Source organism: Emydura macquarii, unplaced genomic scaffold, assembly GCF_026122565.2.
Source record: "Emydura macquarii macquarii isolate MOO-44397 ecotype Brisbane River unplaced genomic scaffold, CSIRO-AGI_Emac_v2 contig_1551, whole genome shotgun sequence".
NCBI lineage: Eukaryota > Metazoa > Chordata > Testudines > Chelidae > Emydura > Emydura macquarii.
In genome coordinates this window covers 9,616,602-9,639,474 of record NW_027131688.1, presented here as the reverse complement: position 1 = coordinate 9,639,474, position 22,873 = coordinate 9,616,602, and the positions used below count along the sequence as shown (strand labels likewise).

Sequence of the window (22,873 nt, the reverse complement as noted above, 5' to 3'; positions counted from 1 at the left end):
CTTGAGAAGCTTTCATGCTTGAAACCATGAAGCACCCGACGTGCGCAGAAAGCAGAAGGTAGAGAAAAACAACACAACGTTCATGACTTCCAAAAAACCAAACCAAATCTCCGGATTTTAAAGCCAATCTCCAGAGTTCTGGGGGCCTGGCTCCTGATTTTTCGATGCACAGGGCTGGCGACACTGCGACCGAAAACGTGCACTAGAACCCATCTACTGACCAAGAGGGCACCAGCGCGTGTCCCGGGGACAAGCCCGGGCAGCAGCCAAAGCAGGCAGCGAAGGGCTGGAGGAGGGAGCTGGTTTCAGCAGAAAAGCAGCTCCGGATGGGGAGCGGGAGCAGCCTTGACATCGCCTCTCTCGAAAAGGGTCTCCTCCCGCCCAGCGCCAGGAACGGGGATGGCCAGAGCAAGTGGTTCACAAATCTAAAGGCATTCCCTAGATTCAAGAACCCTCAGCCCATTGCGTCAGGGAGGTAAGTCTGGGAGTTTCACTCTACAAACAAGCCTCGCATACCAGAGGCTGAGTCACTGGCACAGCATCTCAGACCCCACCTAACTGCCGTAGTACACAAGGGCATTCCAGCTGGGTGCGAAATACAACTCAGAGCCATCGCCACGCTCCTTCGGTGAGCAGCATAAAACGTCCGTAGGCTCTAGCAGACCCGATAGCAAGTGTGAAAAATCCAGACTGGGGTGGGGGGTAATAGGTGCCTATATAAGACAAAGCACCAAATATCAGGACTGTCCCTATAAAACTGGGACATCTGGTCGCCCTAACGGGCATTTCAGTGAAAGAGAACGGAGCATCACACAGGCGCAGTCATGGACGGCGGGTGGAGTCCTGGGCGTAACCCTGGCCAGGGAATCGCGCACACGTCTTCTCGACCAGGGACCAAACTGCTAGAAAGCCCTGAAGGAATCAGAACATTTTATGAACCACCGATGGTTCTTTATTACAAAGGGCTCCATTCATTGCGTTACTAATGCCCCACTGAACAGCTGCTGGTTCTAAATTTAGTCCGATTTGTAACCGCCGCCAAGGTGTGGGGAAATGTACAGCCACTCGGAACAGCAAAGCGGGGACCTGAGAACTCCTGAGCCTTCGCCACAGTCCTGTGCAGAATAAGAACATGAAGCTAGCGCATGCAGCAGCTCAGCTATTACTGTGATGAGGCCAGGATAGAATCCTTTGAAACTGAAAAACCTTCCCCGGGGACAGCACCATGAGAAGGTCCTGAAGGCTTGTGTGGTCCAGTGACCTGGAGAGCTATGCCAGCGGCGGTTTTACCTTCTGGGAGAGCCACCCAAGCTGGATAGGAGAGGGACCAAATGGACAGCAGGCCCTGGGTCCTCCAGGCTGGGGGCTGGGTGATAGGTCAGCAACAGTTAAGCAATTGTTTGACTTGCAAAACAGCTAAGCTGCAAAAACACAAGGTAGCTATTCCAGCAAACAGGCCGGCACTGCCTTGTTCATGCCCTAAGACACTCCTGACGGCCCTGCTTAGGATTCCCATTCAGAAACTGAAAATCTAGCCCTCTAGTCACGGTGGGAGGGGTGCAGGCATATTTTAGACTCACTGGGTGGTGGTTTCCAGTGGTCGGGTTGTGGGACTTAAGAGCTTCAGGACCTGGGAAGGACCAGATGGTTATTGTAGAGGATGGGGCAGGGGGGAGTTATCGGCTGGGATTTAAACATATTAAGGGAGAGCAAGGAAACGTGGTGTTGGGACAACCGTCAGCCTGGCCAGCTCTTCAGCTCAGCTCTAGCCCCCTCGTGCAATGGCGCTGCTATTTCTGGCGATTTCCAACATTGCCCAGGATGGATTGCAAAGCGGAGTGACCCCTCCCGCCCCATGCACCGTGCGTGCTATGCAGAGTGGCGATACAACCCTCGGTTTAGCACGCAGCGTTTGCTCAGCAAATGTCATGGTTGCGAAGCTCAGGCCTTTCTCTCTCTCCTTGTGTCTCCTCCATTTCCTGCAGCCGCCACATCTTCTCACTCCCATTCTTCATCTTCTCCTGGTGCCCTGGCCTTCAAGCAGCAGCTGAACCGTAGCTCTCGCCTCCAAACCTTTGTGGGGCTTTGAAATGTGAATTCCTCCCCGCCCCATCCTATGTGATTTAATGCATTCAAATAATCACTGACCAAATATTCCATTCGTGTTATTGCTACCAGGCCAGCTAGGTTTGAGCCTCCTCCTCCCGCTGAGAAATACCTGCCCATTTCACACAGGGATGTTAAATGCTCACAAGATCCCACAGGGCCCACGCGGATCATTCTTCAGAGTGGTGTGAGTACAGCGAATGGGCCCCGGACATGCTTAGCAGCTCAGCTGGGATTGCACTTGGGGCACCCTCTGCCAGTCACATGCTCGAGCAAAGCTGGCGCAGGGCTGTCTCCTGGGGCTGCAATTTACACCCCTGGCTCATCGTGTGGAGCCGTGGTCTCACCCCAGCTCTGCCGCACTGTCCCTCTGGGGCCTGAAGCACATGACTGGAGGCTCATCTCCACTACACAGGCTCAGCCGCTCCAGCTAGAGAGCAGCAGAGCCCTAGCAGAGAGGCAGCATCTGTCAACCGGATGTCTGCGGATAGAGTAACCCCACCTCCCTGAACAACATCAGCAACGCAGACAGACACACCCTTCTGTGGGCATAGCTGGGTGTAGACTAGGGGCTTTGCCAGCACGGCGTGTCAGCTGCAGGGAGTGTGTATGTAAGATTTCAATGGGAGTCAAGCACTGCAATACTTCTAAGGATCTTCCATGCTGCTCCCGCACTTGGCATCTGTGGTATGCAGTCTTGCAAGGAGCCGGCACCAGCGTTGCGCATAAGAGCTGCGGAGGGACTTGCTCATGCTTCTTCTTCCATTGTGTAGAAGAGCAGCTCTTTTTCCGCCTGTGTAGAGCCAGCCCTGACAACACACAGGCCATTTCTTCTCTTAATGGTTTACAACCGTAAAAGCCAGGATGGTGCGTTTCACTTTCCCTCCTGCAAAACTACAGCAAAGGCACCTGCCTCCACAGCCCGCTGGGTGCGCCAGGGAGGGTGCGCGTTGCAGCTTGTGTGCAATATAAAGGTGGTAACTGGGAGCAGCACATATGGGACATGTGAGCCTCCCGCATGCCTCTCGCTGTGCGTTTCAAAGTGAAGCCACTTTCCAAGGACAAACGAAAGGAATGATTGCAAGCTAGGTCCTAAAATATACAACTTAGAGTTCAAAAACTAGTAACTAGTTCAAGCCAGACATTAATAGCCACCTCTGTGGCTGTGGCGGGAGAGCTGAAGGTGTAGTGCGCTGTTTACAGGGTGCTTTTAATGAGCTTACAACACTCCTGCTAATACATCCCAGAATCATGTTTGCTTTTCTTACAACAGTGTTACACTGTTGACTCATATTTAGCTTGTGATCCACTATGACCCCCAGATCCCTTTCCACAGTACTCCTTTCTAGGCTGTCATTGCCCATTTTGTAATTGTGCAACTGATCGTTCCTTCCTAAGTGGAGTACTTCGCTTTTGTCCTTATTGAATTTCATCCTATTTACCTCAGACCAATTCTCCAGTTTGTGCAGATCATTCTGAATTATAATCCTATCCTCCCAAGCACTTGCAACCGCTTCCAGCTTGGTATCGTCCAGAAACTTAATAAGTGTACTCTCTATGCCATTATCTAACTCATTGATGAAAATATTGAACAGAACCGGACCCAGAACTGATCCCTGCGGAACCCCATTCATTGTGTCCTGCCAGCATAACTGTGAACCATTGATAACTGCTCTCTGGGAACGGTTTTCCAGCCAGTTTTGCACCCACATTATAGTAACTTCATCTAGCTTGTATTTCCCTAGTTTGTTTAAGAGGTCATGTGGGACAGAGTCATAAGCCTTACTAATTCCGCATCTACCACCTCCCCTCCTCCACAAGGCTTGTTACCCTGTCAAAGAAAGCTATCAGGTTGGTTTGACATGATTTGTTCTTGACAAATCCATGCTGACTGTTACTTATTACTTTATTACCTTCTAGATGTTTGCAAATTGATTGCTTAATGATTTGCTCCATTATCTTTCCAGATACAGAAGTTAAGCTGACTGGTCTGTAATTCCCTAGGTTGTCCTTATTTCCCTTTTTGTAGATGGGTGCTATATTTGCCCTTTTCCAGTCTTCTGGAATCTCTCCTGTCTTCCAAGACTTTTCAAAGATAATTGTTAATGGCTCAGATATCTCCTCAGTCAGTTCCTTGAGTATTCTAGGATGTATTTCATCAGGCCCTGGTGACTTGAAGACATCTAACTTGTCTAAGTAATTTTTAACTTGTTCTTTCCCTATTTTAGCTTCTGATCCTGCCTCATTTTCACTGGCATTCACCATGTTAGACATCCAATTGCCACCAACCTTCTTGGTGAAATGAAACAAAGAAGTCATTTAACAACCCGGCCATTTCTGCATCTTCTGTTGTTTTTCCCCCCCTCATTGAGTAACAGGTCTATCCTGTCCTTGGTCTTCCTCGTGCTTCTAGAGTATTTGTAAAATGTTTTCTTGTTACCCTTTGTCTCTAGCTAGTTTAATCTCATTTTCTGCCTTGGCCTTTCTAATTTTGTCCCTGCTTACTTGTATTATTTTATATTCATCCTTTATAATTTGACTTAGTTTCCACTTTTTGTAGGGCTCTTTTTGACTTTTAGATCACTTAAGATCTCTTGGTCAAGCCAGGGTGGTCTCTTGCCACTCTTCCTATCTTTCTTACGCAATGGGATAGTTTGCTCTTGTGCCCTTAATAAGGTCTCTTTGAAAAACTGCCAACTGTCTTCAATTGTTTTTCCTCTTAGATTTGCTTCCCCTGGGATCTTACCTTCCAACTCCGTGTTTGCTAAAGTCTGCCTTCCTGAAATCCATTGTCTTTATTTTGCTGTTCTCCCTCGACCATTCCTTAGAATCATGCACTCCATCATTTTGTGATCACTTTTGCCCAAGCTGCCTTCCACTTTCAAATTCTCAACCACTTCCTCCTGTTTGTCAAAATCAAATCTAAAACAACCTCTCCCCTAGTAGCTTTCTCCACCTTTTGAAATAAAAAATTGTCTCCAATACATTCCAAGAACTTGTTGGATAGTCTGTGCTCTGCTGTGTTATTTTCCCCAAAATATCTGAGTAGTTGAAGTCCCCCATCACCACCAACTCCTGTGCTTTGGATGATTTTGTTAGTTGTTTTTTTTAAAAAAAAGGCTCATCCACCTCTTCTTCCCGGTTTGGTGGGCTGTAGTAGACCCCTACCATGACATCGGCCTTGTTATGGCAGCTTTGCTCTCTCCTCAGAAACAAGGGCAGGAGAAATTAACTGGGCTAGCACCAGGCAGAGACAAAAGAGAAAAGTGTCCTAGTGTAGTGATGGAGTATGAAGCATTGAAAGGGTTGCTAGATTAATTGAGACACTGTATTCCCCCTCCCCCCCCATTTATCAAACAGATATGAGCAAGGTCAAAATAATAAATACTGGATAGAAAGTTGTGTGTGTGTGTGTGGAGAGACTCAGTGGAGATATGTCAGCTCTTGTTAATATCTGCTAGGCCAATAGCCATTGCACCCTCTACTGTCGAAACTAGGACTCTGCATACATGCAACTTTTGGTATAATTTTGGCAGAAAATGTGAATCTGCAGCCCCCGCCCCCGAGAAAAACTGTACGCTATTCTTCCAGAGGGGTAGCCGTGTTAGTATGTATACAGCAAAGACAACGAGAGTTCTGTGGCACTTTAAAGACTAACAAACAATGGCTGAAAAACTTAAGATCAGTCATTAGTATGTGTAACCAGTCTTAGACCAGAAGCTTATATGAATTATTTAGAACACAGTAAGACAGACTTTGCTGACTTTAGCTTTAACATGGATGCTCTCCATGGTGAGCATTTTCTGAAACAGCCCCCATGAAGACCCAGCAAGACACCATCATGGAGCTAAAATGTGAAGAGTAAACAACAGAGAGGAAGGATGTTTAGTACCTAAGGCACAGAAGCTACAGTCCAGAGACAGCTTGTATTATTCAGTTAATTACGAGGACTGGCATGTGTTCCAAGCTATGCCACTGATTACCTGGGTGCCTGCGCTCAGCTTTCCTAGCAGTAAAATGGGGAAATGCCACAGGGATAGCGTGAAGCTTAGTGTTTGAAAAGATTACAGATAGAAGCGTAAAGTAACCTCTGCGCCAAAGAGACTGCCAGTGGTAGAGAATTATGTTACCGTCTATCTGGCAGTCTCTTCTGGATCCTGGCTAACGAATTCCACTAACGGACTATTCTCACGGAGAATGAGCACTTATTTCTATTCATGCTACATGCATTTCCTCTTCATGCATCTAAGACCATTTACAGTTAAACTCTCTATCATATCCTACCTGCACTTGGGTTTGAGTTACCACTGGAAAAAAGATATATAGGTGACTTACCTGCCAGAAAGGGAATGTGCACATACAGTTCAAAACATGCAGCTAAAGTTCTGTCACCACCGTTTGAACACTTGCACAAGGCTATTACATAGAAATTTAACACTTAATCTTGGGTAAGAATAACATGGGAATGAATAGTTTCAGTTTTCAGCATCTATGAACAGCTCGGTAAAATAAAAGTAGCATCTCACAAATAACGCAGTCTTCCATTTGAATACACTATATCCCTAACGACATCTCAGGAGGTCATGTGATCAGAGCTCCAGCCTGCTAAAGAAACAGTAATATAAATCTGCCAATTCTTTAAGTGAGCCTATGGGATACTTTACGGTCTATGAGCCACATAAACAAACTAAAGATGCTCTTACCAGTTATGTATGTACATCCAGAGCATCTCAGAGGGAATTCTGAGTCATTCCTCATCTTTGGATTCTCAAAAAGGCTCCCTAGAGAAAGAGCTAATTCCATGTGTGTGTTTAATCAGATATGGAACAGGGTATATATTTACAGCAGTGCCAGCTGCTGCCTCTGTACAGTAATGGGAAAGAGACCCTGACAGAGGAAGAACAGTAAGGTGACTGTGTTCAGTCCATTATATTTCTTTTACAGTTAACTGCAAACACTTCCAGAGTTTCAAGCTGCCGATCAGAGCTCTAGGTCCAACGCCTTTAGTGGAAACATGGAGGTAGGAGAAAGCAAAAGAAAAAGAATCCCTGGGGTACAGGACTTCTACCCAGATCAGACGGCTAGTCTCTAACAATGACACATCCTTGTGAGAACTTCACCCTGGTCCACGCTTACGTTTTGCCAGCATATCCACATTGGTCGGGAGGGATGGGGGGGTATGATTTTTTCCCCTAACCCTGATTGACATAGCTATGCCAGCAAAAGCCCCAGTGTAGATGCAGTTTTACCTGCAAGAGTCTCATTTTGGCTGTACAGCTTTCATCGTTCAGAGAACTGGTTTAAGCTATACCACTGGGAAGGTTTACATCTACTGGCATATCTATACCAGCAAACCCTTAAGTGCAGAGAACCAATGTCCCACAGACACACAGGAAGATCTGATCTTGCTAGGAGAATGCAAGGTGGTTCTAGTCTGTACCTGTAAGTTAAGAGGAATGCCTTTCTAACTTGACATGTAGTGAAGCCTCAAATTAGATATGAAAGAGAGGCTTACAGAGACCAGGTGGGTGAGGTACCAGCTTATTGGTCAGAGAGAAGCTGTTATTTTAAAATCCTCTCTCTCAAATACTTGTTCTAACTGCTAAATAATATTTCAAAAGAAGGCTGTTGGTAAATATCACTAGTTACAGGTTCCCAAAGGAAAGAAACACAAGTGCTCCTGCAGGGTGATAGCAGTTGGTCTACATAGGTCAGTACCCAACTCCCAGTGTAAGAATGGACAAATTGCAGTAAGAGGCCTATCACTTGAGGGGGATTCACTCAGACCAGAAAGGAGAGGTGCAGCTAGCACCAGAACCGTGCCAGTCAGGGTGCATGCTGGCTCTAGATATTACAGTGCTAGCAGCATTAGGCAAGCGGCCATGGTTTCAATGACAGAAAACACAATGATCACTTCTACCTGCTTCAGCAACCTTGTAAAATTGGAGGGAAGATCTCTGGAGGGCACATATGGTCTATAAAGGAGTATATATGCAGACACCTTGTCTAGACTAGGAAAAAAGGGGGTTCGGTTTAAATTGGGAGAGGTATCTTTTTATAGACAAGGCCAAAGGACTATAGAACCCGTAACAAGTCACATCCAGGATGTCCAATCTCCACTAGCTAGCAAGGCAGTTTTTAAAAACAGGCTCCACACAAGAGGTTAATGCACAGACAGCACTGCAGTGTTACATCCATGCTTGCTATACAACCTCCACCCAAGGATCACAAGGAGCTTTTGTAGAGGTCAAACAATTCCATATTTATATGCAGCTTTTTCTTGCTTTCCTCACTCAGGGATGTCCTGTTTTTGCTATTCACAATCAATACGAAATTTGTGCTCTGAAGTGTGGCAAAAGCCAGTAAAAGCAGTAATTGAAAGATAGAAAAACATCAGTCTTGAAAATACGTTTAATGTCTAATCTTATACAAAAGTGACAGCATTTTCAAAAAAATATCAAATCCTGTATTTATAGCGCCTCACTATCATACAGCAATATTTGTCTCATCTAAAGAAAATACAGCAGCAGGTGATAGTCTATACTTTAAAGATGTGATTGCTTATATTTCATATTGTAAACAAATGCAGTATGTCGATCTCAAAGCACAAGTCAAAACAAACTTCTCAGCAATTTAACTTAAATGATGCATAGAAATGTACAAATTCCATTGCAAAAGCTTCAGGCCAGAAGTTGCTCACACTTGACATAACATGTGATAAAGTTACTACACAGAATATAGTGACAACTTGATTGGGTTTTTTTTTACACAATAGATTAACAGGTAAAACCCTTTCACTGCTATGCAAGGAACCTTGCTCACAAAACAAAGGGGATATGAAACAGTTTTCATGACTTCAAGAAATATGAATATACATTGAAAAAGTGTCCCATGTGTATCTGAATTTTAGCCTAGCCTTTCCAGTAATAAATCCTGCCTATTCCAGGAAGAACCTAGACATCTGTTTTATTTACTTTTGGAAATCCCCATTTAAAAAATAATTTGATATGTTCACTTTGTATTTTCTACATCTGGCCCTTCCCCTGCAAACAAATCCAGACCAATGCACGCTCCACCCTTGGTGTTAGGACTATAGGAGCCATTCATTTAAATAATTTATGTTCTCCTTAAATCAATTTACAGACTAAGGCTCAGGCGTCAGAAGCACTTGAGCAGATGCAGTCAACACGTTTGCTATAGTCACGTGTAGAAGTTGTATTAGTCTTGGAGAAATTTAAGCTCATTCAACAACGAGTTTTTGAAGTCTACGTTTTATGGGACTAGCGCTCTACACTAAATGTATGAAAGATCCTATTTAAAATATCTCTTCTGCTTCTGATTTCCAGTATTCATAGATGCTATGATTTATGTAATATTAGGGACAATTCTTAATTTGTTGTGTTCAGTTCTACTGTTGTCTTCCTAGTATAAAACACACATACCGTGGCTATTTATTAGATCTCATGTCAATATGCTAGAGTGGCCACAACTCCTTAGCGGACTGCTCTATTCTGTAAAATTCATTTCAGGGTTCTTACAACTGCCACAGACACTAAGCCTATGTATCAAACATCACTAGCAGGCCACCCACTTTATTTTTAAAAGTCCACTACTCTTGCATGCAGGAGTCCATAGTAAGGGAAGAGAAAGTTACCTTGATTTCACAGTTCCACCATGCGAAGGGATTTCATAATGAGTTGACGTATTACTTATCCGTCAGTATTATTAATTCAGTTTTTTAATTTCACCTACAGAAGCTAAATTAAAATTTCCCCAGTTGGGATAAAATAACATGGCCATAAAAAGTGTAGGTCATCAAAGTACCATGATGAATTTAAAAAAAAAAAAAAGCCCAAGTCTCAGTGAACAGTATGTCTTGGTAATGCACAACTATCATTGTGATAATTCCCTAGAGATCCTCTGTCAGGAGAATGAAATAGATAGCAGTGACCCATCAGATGAAAGGCAGCTACACAGGACACAGATTTCTAGTCATCCAATTAAAACCAAATTAGATCATGTCATTCAGCGAGGTACAACATACATCTAGGTAAGAACAAAGGGATTACCCAATTACGATGTTCAATGGAGCTCTGACATAAGACTGGCTCATTTCCAAAATATGGCAGAAGGGAGATGGAGTCTAAGGATCTTTCTAGGTGATCAGACTATGTGGAATGCCAAAAGCAGCTTTTTGCCATTGGACTATTTTAAATGAAACTCAGGCTTAATTTTGAAGGATTCTGAATAAAGGATCTCCCGAGTTTACACAGCTTGGTATCAAAGCCAAGTTTCAGATGGATAGAACCCAAGATAAGAGACGGGACTATCTCCTAGTGGGAATCGGTTTATCTTTATGTAGTGAGCATGCCAAACTTCCAGCTACCACTACTAGTTTTGGGCTGGCAAAATGATGCCCTCGTTTTCATATACAACCCTGATATTTGTGGATTTAAATTAACGGAACTGCACATCCAGCTACTTGATTTGCACATAAATGCCTGTTCGCAAATGGGAACAGGTGTGCATGCAAGTTAGATTAAGTACTTCTGCCTAGGACTGCTCAGCTGTAGACCAAGAATCTGAGAGAAATTGTGCTTGAGTATATACAAATGCTGAGAACACCTTCAAATTCGCATGCTCCATTTCTCTTTAGTTTGTTGAATTACTGTAGCATGTTTAAAATATTAAGAGATTTCACAAAGAAATCTCAAAATACATTTTTATTGACATTCTGGAATAACCTGAAAATAGACAAAAATATGACTATCCATCCATTTAGTGATCACCACAAGTCTGGTATCAAAACTTAAAGCATTCACTGACATTTAACGTTTGACTTTTTAGTAAGACTTTAGGCCTGATTCTGTAATCTTACTCACTTGGCAACTCCCTTCTTTCTCCAAAGGAAGCTCTGCCTTGAGTAGGAACCACAGGACTTGACTTTATGTCTGCTCATCCTAATTCATTTTAATAAACCAAAAGATGCCAGCATATGAGCAAGATAAATTTATGCAGATTGCTCCTTCATACCTCAGAAGTATGTACAAGAGAAGACTGCTCTTCACAATTCCAAAAATTACTGAAACAAAAGTTTTAAAAATCTCTGTAAATAGTGGATGAAGGTGGAAATCTACAGTACTTTGTTGCCGAGCATGAATTCAACGGTAAGGCTGTAAAAAATTAAAAAAAATAAAATTCAAGATCAATGTATGGTTTTAGCAAGACAAGACATCCTCAAATCAGTATTAAGCAAATGTCTCAACTAAAGGTAAGGTAAAATTTAAGAGTACAAGTCAACTGTTACTATGTTTTGTTGTGGTTTTTTTACTTGTAATTCTATAGTCTTAGATTCTAGTCTCTATACAAATAATTTTTTCCATTCTCTTGTTTAAGCTAGGGGTTCTAGCTGCTTGCTCATATTTAGAAAGCAAATCAAAGCTATGTCTAAAATGGAAGTATTTTTAGAATGCCCATAAAATACAACCCTCAAGACTATTGTCATACTTCTCAGGTTTAATAGTATTTCAAATCTGAGTTAACTGCCTAAACTGAGTATTTCAGTACAGTGCTTTTAATTGCCCTTGGCAGCAAATTTACCACTAAATTGTTGACTGGAAAAATTACATAGCAGTTCTAACAGTCCATAACATTTTACTAAGTGGTCCTCCCACTACCCAACATCAGTACTTGTATGTGATGAATTTTGGAACATAGTACAATTTAAATACTCACATGGTGACCACCAGGCATTGATGGAGCACCAGCAGGACCAGATGGCACTTGAAAAGGATTAGGGGGTGTAGGATATAGTCCTGGAGCTGGATATGATCCTGTGGGTGGAGGAAATGGACCGGGTGGTGAAGGTCCCCATGTTCCAGGTGGGACAGTACCCCATGGTACTGTAGGTGCAGCCCCTGGTGTCTGGGTAGGAGTGGCATATGGCCCTGGGGGTGGATATGGCATATTAGGTGCGGGATACTGCCCTCCCATTGTTGGCCCCCATGCTCCAGAGGCTATGGATCCCCATGGCCCAACAGAAGCAGGAGGTGCAGCTGGCTCTGTTGGACCGCCATATGGTCTTGGAAGCTCTGGAAAGGGCATATTTGGTGGAGGATACTGTCCTGGCGGGACAGGACCTGGCACAGATGGGGGTGGATATGGACCACCAGGAGGAGGGCAAGAGGGTCCAGTTGGAGGAGGAGGAAATGGAGCAGGCGGTCCAGGGGGCATTGAAGGATACATTCCTGTTGGGGGAGGTCCAAATGGCACATTGGAGGCTGATGTGTTTGGTGGCAATCCAGATGGCCCAGTAGGTGGAGCGCTTGGGTTGTTCCAAGGATTGGAAGCTGGCCAGCTTTGTGGTGGCTGACCAGGTTGTTGACCAGATTTTGTATTGCTCACTGTGGTGGTTTTAGCAGGTGACTGATCCGGTAAAGCATCTGCCAACTAGAAAATACAGCACCAGTAAAACTGCAAACGGTCTATTCTTGTAATCACTAACTGTGCATGGCAATCCATTACATTTACATATTATATATATATATATTACTGATGGGTCAAGTAATATTCGATTCTGCACTGTGAGATAGTTGTGCTTATTTTCATATAGCTTCTCTGTGGAATTGCTTCTCTGTAGAATAAAAGTTATTCCAACATGCTGTAGCTATAAAACTGAAGGTGAAAGGAGAGCTACCACATGTGGCAATAAGCAAACTTTTCATTGCTAATCCAGAGGGTTAGCATCCTCTACATAATTACCCTGAAGATAGCATGTTGGAATTAGATTTTAATACTAATCTCAGACGTGAGAGTCCCAAGGAGACCATGTGACAGTTTAGTGCATTTAACCCTCTGGAGTGTTCAGAACTAATACCATAATTACAGCACCAGAAGAATCACCCCCCCACACCCATTTTTCTTAAATAATTATATCTGAAATTCAGTATCAAGCAATTAAGAAAGAAATTTGATTACTTACCGAAAAGTCATCAGCTCCAGACATTTTACTGAAAAATAAAATGAAGTTGGTTGAAAGCAATTCTCAAAGTGTTTCAAGCAAGAGCTTATAAGGAAGCTAATTCCTGCCTATTTGTCTAAGTTCAATGCACACATGGCAATTCTGCTCTATTAGATATATCAGCGTTTCCCCAATGATGGTTTTGTTTTCATAATTCAGACCTGAACAGATATCCATCTATTACAACAGTAGACTAAAGTAGCTCTCTCATGGGTGGAGAGACAGTTTTAGTATGGCCTCTGTCTACATTACAGTTCCAACACATCAGAGACCCAGTCATAACATGATAGATGGGACCGACCAATGCTGTAACTGAGTCACATAACCAGAGCTTGACAATTCCATGTGCTTATGGCAAGTAGGAAGATGTCCCAGGCAAGTGCCCTCAACTTTTGCAGAATCTAAACTCTCATTAAGCAGTATTAAATTTGTGAAGACAAACTTAAAAATGTGACTTGACTAAAGACAAGCTGCAGCAGAGGGAAAACTGACCCATCTTATCAGTTTCTACTGCCGCTGTTTGGAACAGCATGAGCACCAGTGACCTGACAATCAAATCAGTTTCAGTCTGCTGCTTGGGCAAATTGAGGGATGACAAAGGTTGGCCCTTCAGCTACTCACTGAAGATGCCCACAAACAAAGATGCAGAGTAGAGGAGATACTTTGTAGCAGCCAGAAATCTTTAGGGATAAAATGAGTAGTAGATGAACCCTTCACCACTGTGGCCAGAAAGCTGGAGGAAGGAGTAAAGAAGTGGAGGTACTAAAGTCTGTAGTATAAACCTAGCCTTTGTATCAGTCTGTGGCTAGTAGATTCAATCTTCAGGCTATTAGATGTCCATTTAACTTCTAAGCCCCAGGTGTGAGGTGGGCAGGAGTGAGCTGGAGACACCGATGGACAAAGATTAAGGCCAAAAGGGACCATTTTATCATCTATTCTGAACCTCTGAAGTGAAGAAGAGATTTGTGGGGGAAGTAGGGAAAAAGTCTAGGGCAGGAGTTAGAATACAAAACATGAGAAGAAAGGAAAGAGACCTCTCAAAGCCAACTCAGGAATAGATACCCATGATTTACTATAGCAAAGACAAAGGGCAGTGAATCCAGAAAGGGAGAGAGAACAAAAAGCAAATCCAACAGAAATAGGGCTGACTGAACAGTATTCATCGACAATATTGACAAATGTCATTGGTATTTGTCAATGATACATTCAAGATGTTTTGCACTGTTTGACCAACAAACACTATTTGACAAATATTAGTTGAATATCTGTAAAATTAGGCAAGTATATTCAATGAACATTTTTCTGTGGTGATTGACAATGTTACAATTAAAAACCAATACACAATTGTTTTATTCCTTTAAATTACTAAGGGACACAGGCTGGGGTGATGTTTTAGTGATAATTTTTACTTTGGCAAGTGGGCCTAACCCTCAAACTAGTAGATGTCAGGTAAAATTTAAAAGCGCTGTGCATAAATGGGCTGATCCCATGCATGTGTCTGGTGACAGGTTCAAGGACAATCATTTTATATCTAGAATCCTCTATCATGGTTATCGTTTTAGTATAGACCTGATCTCCATTTTGCCATACCAAAACTTTAAAAGTAAACCTTTCAAACATATTAGATACATTAAGATGACTGAGTTATGTTATGTAGTTTTGCACTAAAATATTTTAGAAATTATATTTACATTAATATTCCATTCAAGTTGTTCAACACAGTGAAAAGAACAGAACCTCCAAGTATCTGGACTGGAAACTGTGCTGTTTCACATATTCATAAATGATCTAGAAAAGGGGGTGAACAGTGAGGTGGCAAAATGTGCAGACAACACGAAATTACTCAATAATTAAATCCAAAGCTGACTGGGAAGTGTTACAAAGGGTTCTCACTAAACTGCATGACTGGATAACAAAATGGCAAATGAAATTCAATTTTGGTAAGTGTTAAATAATGCACATTGGTAAAAACAACAAAATAATAGAGTCTAAATTAGCGGTTACCACTCAAGAAAGGTGTTGGACTCATTGCGGATAGCTCTCTGAAAACATCTGCTCAATGTGCCACAGCAGTCGAAAATGCTAACCATGATAGATAACAGAAAATATCATAATGCCACTATATAAATTCATGGTGCGCCCTACACCTTGAATACTACATACAGTTCTGGCTGCTGCATCTCAAAAAAGATACAATAGAATTGGAAAAGGGAATGATTAGGGTATGGAACAAATTCCATCCGAGGAGAGATTACAAAGACTGGAACTGTTCAGTTTAGAAAAGAGATGAAAAGGCAGGGATATGACAGAAGTTTATACAATCATGAATGGTATGGAGAAAGTGAAGAGGGAAGTGTTATTACCTGTTTATAACACGAGAACTAGGGATCACCGAATGAAAAACAGACAGCAGGTTTAAAACAAACAAAAAGAAGTACTTCTTCACAAAGCACACAGTCAACCTCTGGAACTTGTTGCTGTGGGACCTTGGGAAGGCCAAAAGTAAAACTGGGTTAAAAAAAGAATTCGATAAGTTCACGGAGGATAAGTCCCTCAATAACTATTAGCCAAGATGGCTAGGGATGCAACCACATGCTTCAGGTGTCCCTAAACCTCCAGCTATCAGAAGCTGGGACTGGACAACTGTGGATGGATCACTCAAAATTTCTCTGTTCTGTTCAATCCTTCTGAAGCCCCTGGCATAGGCCACTGTCGGAGAAAGCATACTGGGGTAGATGGACCAAATGGTCTGACCCAATATGGAAATTCTTATTCTTCAATTAAAGTCTCAATTAGCAAAATGCCAGATGAATTTTTAAGTGCCTCATTTGAAATTTTTTTCCTTGACACCAGTCATAAATGCTTACAACTAGTTAGATGAAGTGGAGTTGTAGCCATATTGGTTTCAGGGTATTAACGAGATAAGTTGAGTGAGAGACCACTCTACCTTGAATGGTCCCTGGGTATACATGCTAATTACTTATGCTAAACAAATCTTTTCCACATTGCATTTAGAGGTGATGCTGAGTACCTTTCTTAGGCCTGAAGAGCTGTGAAGGTCGAAAGCTTTTCTCTCACCAACAGAAACTGGTCCAATAAAAGATATTCTCTCTTCCACCTAGTCCTTGCCTACACCAGCACTTATTCCAGAATAAACTTTTGTCACTCAGGGGTGTGAAAAGAAACAAACACCCCCCCCACCCCCACCCCGAGCAACCTAAGTTTTGCCAGCATCAGCACTTGGGTAGACAGTGCTAAATCGGTGGGAGATGCTCTCTCACCGACAGAACGCAGCTACACAAGCACCCTTATAGTGTCACAGCTGGACAGATACAGTTGTGCTTCTGCGAGTTTTAAGTATAGATTAGCTCTTAGTTTCTCTACAGCTAGTTAGTCTCAGTAGTGGAAAGTATTTTTATCCAGCAACGTCCAATAATTCCACTTTAAGGTCACTGCTAACCATGGGCTCAAAATTTGAAGCAAATGAGGTGCTAACTTCATTTTATGGAAAGGGGGTGGTTAACAATAAATGGAATCTCACTTTCCTGTTGAAACCAGCTATTTTGCTATGCGTTTCCTAGAAAAGCATTACACAAGTGCTATCATTTACAGAAAACAAAAATGAAGCCAATTAATTTAACTGACATGGAATTGGAAAGATGAAGTACTCTACTTTAAATGCTTCTTTTTGGGGATAAGGGAGAAAAGGAGTTATTCTGGTTTCAGCAGTTTGGCAGAAAGCGGGGATGACTACAGAACCGACAGAAATAAAACCTAAGTCATGCTTCCCTCCATTTGTGGCAAGACAAAGAAAATTCTGGCCTATAAAAGCCCGGCCCTTGAAAACCCTCCAGGCCAGCTCCATGCCCCGCTCCAACAGATCCAGCAACTTTGCCCAAGCCTCAGTAGCCTCCATCTACACATACAGCCAAGATAGGATAAACCAGAGAAGGGGAGATGGAGTTGCCAGAATGGCCTGTGGAAAAGATCCTGATCCTAGATGCCATACACCTTCCCCTTCCCCCAGCATCCAGGATAAGCACAGGGCCTGCTAGATACTCCCATCCAGAGATGATGTGGGGCACATCATTCCACTAGCCTCCAATTCCACACACCAACAGGGACAGGACCAATCCCCTTCACTCAGAACCTCTCTTCCACAGCAGAATCCACAGCTGGACTACAGACTCCTGAAGTCACAAATGACATTTACACTGACTTTTCTGAATTATGAACTCTGCCCAAATCATGCCCAACTCTCTTGCTGCTCTCTCTCTCCTTCCCCAACACACTACTCAGTTAACATTAACATTAAATGCCAGTGATCTATTAGCCATTCTTTCCCTATGCTTCATGCTTTATCAGAAGCCCCCCCCTTTTTTCAGGCCCCCCTCCACACCCACCCACACCAGATATATCATTCAGTCTGACCTGCACAATCATCCTTCACTATAGGACTATAAATACAACTAACACACATGAAGGAAATGCTAGTAATTAGGTCATTAACTAACTGCTGAAATTTGATAATCTGTATCCTTGTGCCACAACGACCTGGTCTTGAACAGGAAAGAGCTTTATAGGATTTTATCTGGAACTAACTGTCAGCTACTTCCAAGACAGGCATAAGGTATGGCAGGGCAATTGCCATAAACACACATGGTCCCTGGTATCAATTATTACAACTCAAGAGCCAAGTTTACTTCATCTTAAAAGTCAAAATAAGAGTGTCTCTCATAGAAGACTGAACTATTTGGGCATGCAAGTTTCTCTAAACTTTCCCTTTTCATATTCCTACCCCATTCTTTTCCTTCCTGCTGGGATTTCTAATTGTTGACACACCACATTTCTATTCTTTCACCTTCTTCTAGCATTATATAGCTACTATTCTCAGATTCATAGGGTTGCGGACAGACAGGACCATTAGATAATGTCTAAGGTTAAGATTCTGTCATGGGTATTTTTAGTAAAAGTCAGGGAAAGGTCATGGGCAAAAAACAAAAATTCACAAAAGCCTGCGACCTGTTCCTGACCTTTACTAAAAATACTCTGGGGAAGGGGGACAAAGACCGCTGCTGGGGTTTGCAGCTACTCCAGCTCCACTGCTGGTCCGAGGCTGCTTCAGCCCTGGGAGGGGCTGACCCAACTGTGCTGCTGCTCCAGTGGGGTGCACCGGCCGCTGCTCCAGCCGTTTGGCAGCAGCCCCCGGAGCTGGCTGTTGCTCCAGCCTTACCCCAGTAATTCCAGAAGGTCCCAGAATCCGTGACTTCCAGGACAGAATCGTATCCTTAATCATGTCTGAACTGTATATAACAAGCCATTAATTTTCATTGTTTCCCCTGTACTGAGCCTAGTAATTAGGGGACGGCTTAAGCATATCCTCCAGAAATAAGTCCATTTTTGATTTAAGGAAATCAAGCGATGGAGAATCCATCACTTCTCTTGGTATTTCTGGCCTCAGCTTCCAGCCATTGGTTCTTGTTAAGCCTTTCTCTACTAGATTAAAGAATACTGTAGTACCTGATATTTTTTCCCCTTGAAGGTATTTACACTCCAGTCAAGTCACCTTTTAATCTTCTTTTCAATCATCTAAACAGATAGAGCTGTTTAAGTCTCTCTCTATAAAGCATTTTCTCCAGCTCTCAAATAATTTTTGTGGCTCTTTTCTGCACCCTCTGCTATTTTTCAACATACTTTTAAGATGTGGATACCAGAAGTGTACATAGTATTCCATTACTGAGCTCTTTCTTTTTTATGCTCATTATGAATATCCTCACAAGAAACATTCAGAACTTCGGTGCAAGTTGTTTGCAGAAACTCTAAAAGAGGATCTTGATAAACTGAGAGATGTGTTGGACAGACACGGGCTCAAAATAAACAGAAGAAAGTATATGGCATGTAATTTCAATAATGTGAACACTGAAGAATTATCCTGGAAACTAGATGGACAGAAAACACCAAAACCATTAAGTTTCTAGTATATGGGTTTCAGAATCAGGGAAAATGCGGAAATTAGAGCTAATAATAAATTAATAAACAATGTAATGTATGTCTGGCTCAAATAGAGAGAGAAGTGGTGTAGTGCATGACAAGAAGATACCAATAAAATTAAAAGGGGGGGGGGGAAATCTATAAAACAGTGGTCCATCCAGTTTTAGTGCATGGCACGAAGGGCTTGTTTACTCTTAAACACTACAGGGTTCTCCCATCGGCATAGATAATCCACCTCCCAAGAGACAGTAACGAAGTCAACTGAAGAATTTTTCCGTTAATCTAGCAGTCTGTACATGGGTATTTAGGTCATCTGAATTATGCCGCTCAGGAGTGGAGATTTTTCACACCCCTGACCGACATAGCTAAATCAATCTAATTTTCTAGTGAAGACCATGCCTGAATGTTAGACAACGAACAAGAAACACAAGCAAGTTATCTGACCCAAAAAAATGCAAATCTTGAGATGAACGAGTGGTGTAAGCAAGAAAGACCATGTGAGGAACATGTATGACAGAGACTCACGTAAAATACCCATAAATGAAAAAACGATAGAGTGTAGGCTCAGATGGTTTGATCATATAAAGCACAGTCCCTCTGACAACTATGTGGGTAAGAGTCCAGCAGCTAGAGACAGAAGGAAAACGAGAGAGGCCAACCCAAAAAAAGTTGGTGGGATGTCCTAAACAAAGACATGTTAGCATGGGGAGAGACAGAGAGGAAGAAAATTTGAAGTGCAGGCCCCATTTGATGGGATTAACATAGGAAGAAGAGGACGACATATACAGAGATAAAATTATAGCCATACTCCTTCTCACTACTCCCTTGTTTGTCTATATAAGGATTAGTTCTTTCTGCTACACCACTGCACTGGGAACTCCTATAGAGCTGTTTGTCCACTATGACCCCTAAATCTTTTTCAAAATCACTGCATTCCACACTTCAGTGTTCCCCCCAATCTATAGGCATGGCCTGCATCCCTTATTCCTAGATGTACAACTCCACATACAGCTGTACTAAAATTCACTTTGTTTGAACAGGCCCAGGCTGCCAAGTGATACAAATCACACTGTATGAATACTTTGTCCTCCTTATTTACTACTCTGCCAATCTTCGTCATCTGCAAATTTTATCAATGAGACTTCCAAATCACTGATGGAAATGTTGCATAGGATCAGGCCTAGTCCCAAAGCCAACAAAACCCCACTAATCTATGAAGAAGATTCCCCACTGACAAATTTGAAGTCAGTCAATTAGCCAATGAATCTATTAACTTGTACTTTAATATTGCACAGTGTTAATTCTAAAATCAGAATGTCATCTGATACTAAGTCAAATGGCTTACAAAAGTTTAAGTGTTACAGCTCCCATGATCTGAACTAAAGTCAGACTGAATGTAAACAGACTTGCCAAAGGTTTTCTTCAGGGAGGTAGGTGTCTTTGTGCCTGGGTTAATATACACTTTAATGAGCATTTATGAGCTTGATGGACAAAATGCTTTTTTTTTTCCCCTATCAAAAACACAGTAAAGTATTTTTGTACTTATTACACTATACATAGCCGAATGAATTATAAACTGAACCGGTTTGTTTTCCACATGTTGTACAAGAACACAGCACTAACGATGAATGCTATTTTTATGATCAGCTACTAGGCAACAAATCAACATTCCTTTGTGCAATATTTCGTGTCATCCCAAGGGTGGCATTCGTTTAATGCCACTTCGCTGTGTGCACAAATAGCAGCTTTGAGCGATGACTGTGTAAGCTGCATATGGCGTTTGTACTCTGTGGCACCTTCTTTTTTACAGTAATTTCAGAAGGATAAATTGCAGGGAGGAGGAGGAGGCAAGAACTGGGTCGGCAATCTTTAGTGCACTGAAGTGGAGTGGGGCTTACCCGCTAAGCAAGCGGTACATGGGTATGGTGTAACACCAGTCGACAGGGTTCATATGACACATCCACACACACCCCACAAGGGCTTAGCAGCAGCTACCAGTACAAGGAAACTGAAACCCTTCCAATCCAGGACAAATAAAATCCCAACTCACGGAGGCCCCCTCATGCAGGGGCGGAGAGACACCAGCTCCTGCTTCCCCAGGCACCATCCCAGCCCTTGGAGGGAGCCAGAGAGGTGACCCCAGGCCGCAGGCTTTGGGAGGATCAGACCCACGGAGACCCCCAGCTGGGATCTGTGAGAACAGGTGCCCAGCCCGGCTGGGCCAGAGCCTCACCCTCCGCCCCGGGCTCCTCGGCCCGTCCATCCCCCGGGCTCCTCGGCCTGCCCTCAGCCCGACAGCCATCCCCGAGCCCCCCAGTCACGGACCCCTTCGGCTCTAGGCCCCGCACCCGGAGCCCCCCGTCCCCGTCCCCGTCCCCCTCAGGCGCGCTCGGCTCGGGGTCAGAGGTCGCCCTACCTGCGAGGGGCGGCGACAGCAACGGGAGGGAGGGAGCCGGCCCGTCAGCAGCTGCACTAGCACCGCCACCACCAGCCTCGCACCCGGAAGCGGAAGAAGATCCCGCCCCGCCCACAGCCAGGAAGGTCACGTCCGCTCGCCACGCCCCTTCCCGACCCGGGAGCGGTGGGACCCCGCCCCCTTCGTCCCAAAGCTGGGCCACGTGACACCCCGGCCGCCGCCCAGGAGCGCGAGCGGCCTTTTCCCGCCGGGAGATGCGTCACGTGACCTCTTCCCGGCAGTCTCCTCCCTGGTCCGGACTCCCCCCCCCCCCCCGCTGCCGATTTCTGAGGGCGCCCACAGCGGCCCCTAGCGGGAGCCCGGCGCCATTGCTGCGGCGAGGGGTCGGGCCCTGCGAGCCCGCTTCTCCGGCCATGAGCAGCCCGCCCAGAGCTGCCCTCCTCCGCCCCCCTCCCCATGGCTCGTGCGAGCCCCCCAGGCCGCAGCCCCGCAGCCCCACACCGAACAGCAGCCACCCGACGTGCTGCCTGGGCCATGTGACACACACACACACCCGCGCCTGAGGGAGGGAAACAGACCCACAACCCGCCCTGCAGGAGTCCCTCCCCCCTCCCCACGGCAAACGTCCTGACTGACCCCCCCCCGGGCGGGGCAGTGGGGTGATGATGGAAGACAACACGTGTGGGGGGAGGGGGGGGTGCTGAAGAAAACCTGCCCACCTCAGTCACCAGTGAATGTGTTTCATCCAGTGCCTGGCCTTCGCTGCAGCCCTGTTGTGTTTTACGGCAGAGCCGTCACACGGCTGGACGCACCGCACCGTGCACTTGGCTGGCACCACCCCCCACCAGTCCAAAGATCTTCCTCTGTAACAACCGGGGGTAGACGTCATCTGTCTGTCTGCCTGTCTAGCCGTCTACCTAGGACTCAAGGCGCTCAAGCTATTTAGCTTAACGAGGAGAAGGTCAAGGGGCAGCTTGATCACAGTCTATAAGTATCTACGTGGGGATTAAATATTTAATAACGGGCTCTTCGCTCTAGCAGAGACGGGTCTGACACAATCCGCCAGCTAGGAGTTGAAGCTGAAAGATTTCAGACTGGAAATAACCTGTACATTTTTAACAAGGAGAGTAATTAACCATTGGAGCAATTTACCAAGGGTCATGGTGGAGCCTCCATCACTGCCAACGTTTCAATCAAGATTGAATGTTTTTGGAAAAGAGCTGCTCTAGGAATTATTGTGGGGAAGCGCTATGGCCTTTGTTATCCGGGAGGTCAGGCTGGATGATCATAATGGGCCTTTCTGGCATTGGAGTCTATGAATCTGTCTATGAGCTCCATGT

At 44.2% G+C, this 22,873-nt stretch overlaps 1 protein-coding gene across 2 annotated transcripts; it reads right to left on the bottom strand.

The window, feature by feature from the left end:
- Window positions 1–8,499: 8,499 nt before the first annotated feature.
- On the bottom strand, window positions 8,500–22,406 carry MAPK1IP1L (mitogen-activated protein kinase 1 interacting protein 1 like). Of its 2 annotated transcripts, none has more exons than XM_067554814.1 (4): window positions 22,253–22,406; window positions 13,088–13,115; window positions 11,842–12,555; window positions 8,500–11,279 (listed from the first exon to the last, which is right to left on the bottom strand). In XM_067554814.1, exons 2-4 carry the CDS (start codon window positions 13,109–13,111, stop codon window positions 11,268–11,270), a joined length of 750 nt encoding a protein of 249 aa, XP_067410915.1. In that variant the 5' UTR covers window positions 13,112–13,115; window positions 22,253–22,406; the 3' UTR covers window positions 8,500–11,267. The 2 variants fall into 2 exon arrangements, with proteins under 2 accessions (XP_067410915.1, XP_067410914.1); XM_067554813.1 differs by lacking the exon at window positions 22,253–22,406 and adding an exon at window positions 21,534–21,743.
- Between the last annotated feature and the right edge of the window lie 467 nt (window positions 22,407–22,873).

Excerpts from the sequence above, each read along its gene's own strand:
- MAPK1IP1L (XM_067554814.1), bottom strand. The coding sequence starts at position 13,111 with ATGTCTGGAGCTGATGACTTTTCG. Across the intron at positions 12,556-13,087 it reads CTGGAGCTGATGACTTTTCG|TTGGCAGATGCTTTACCGGA; the intron begins GTAAGTAATCAA and ends TGTATTTTCTAG.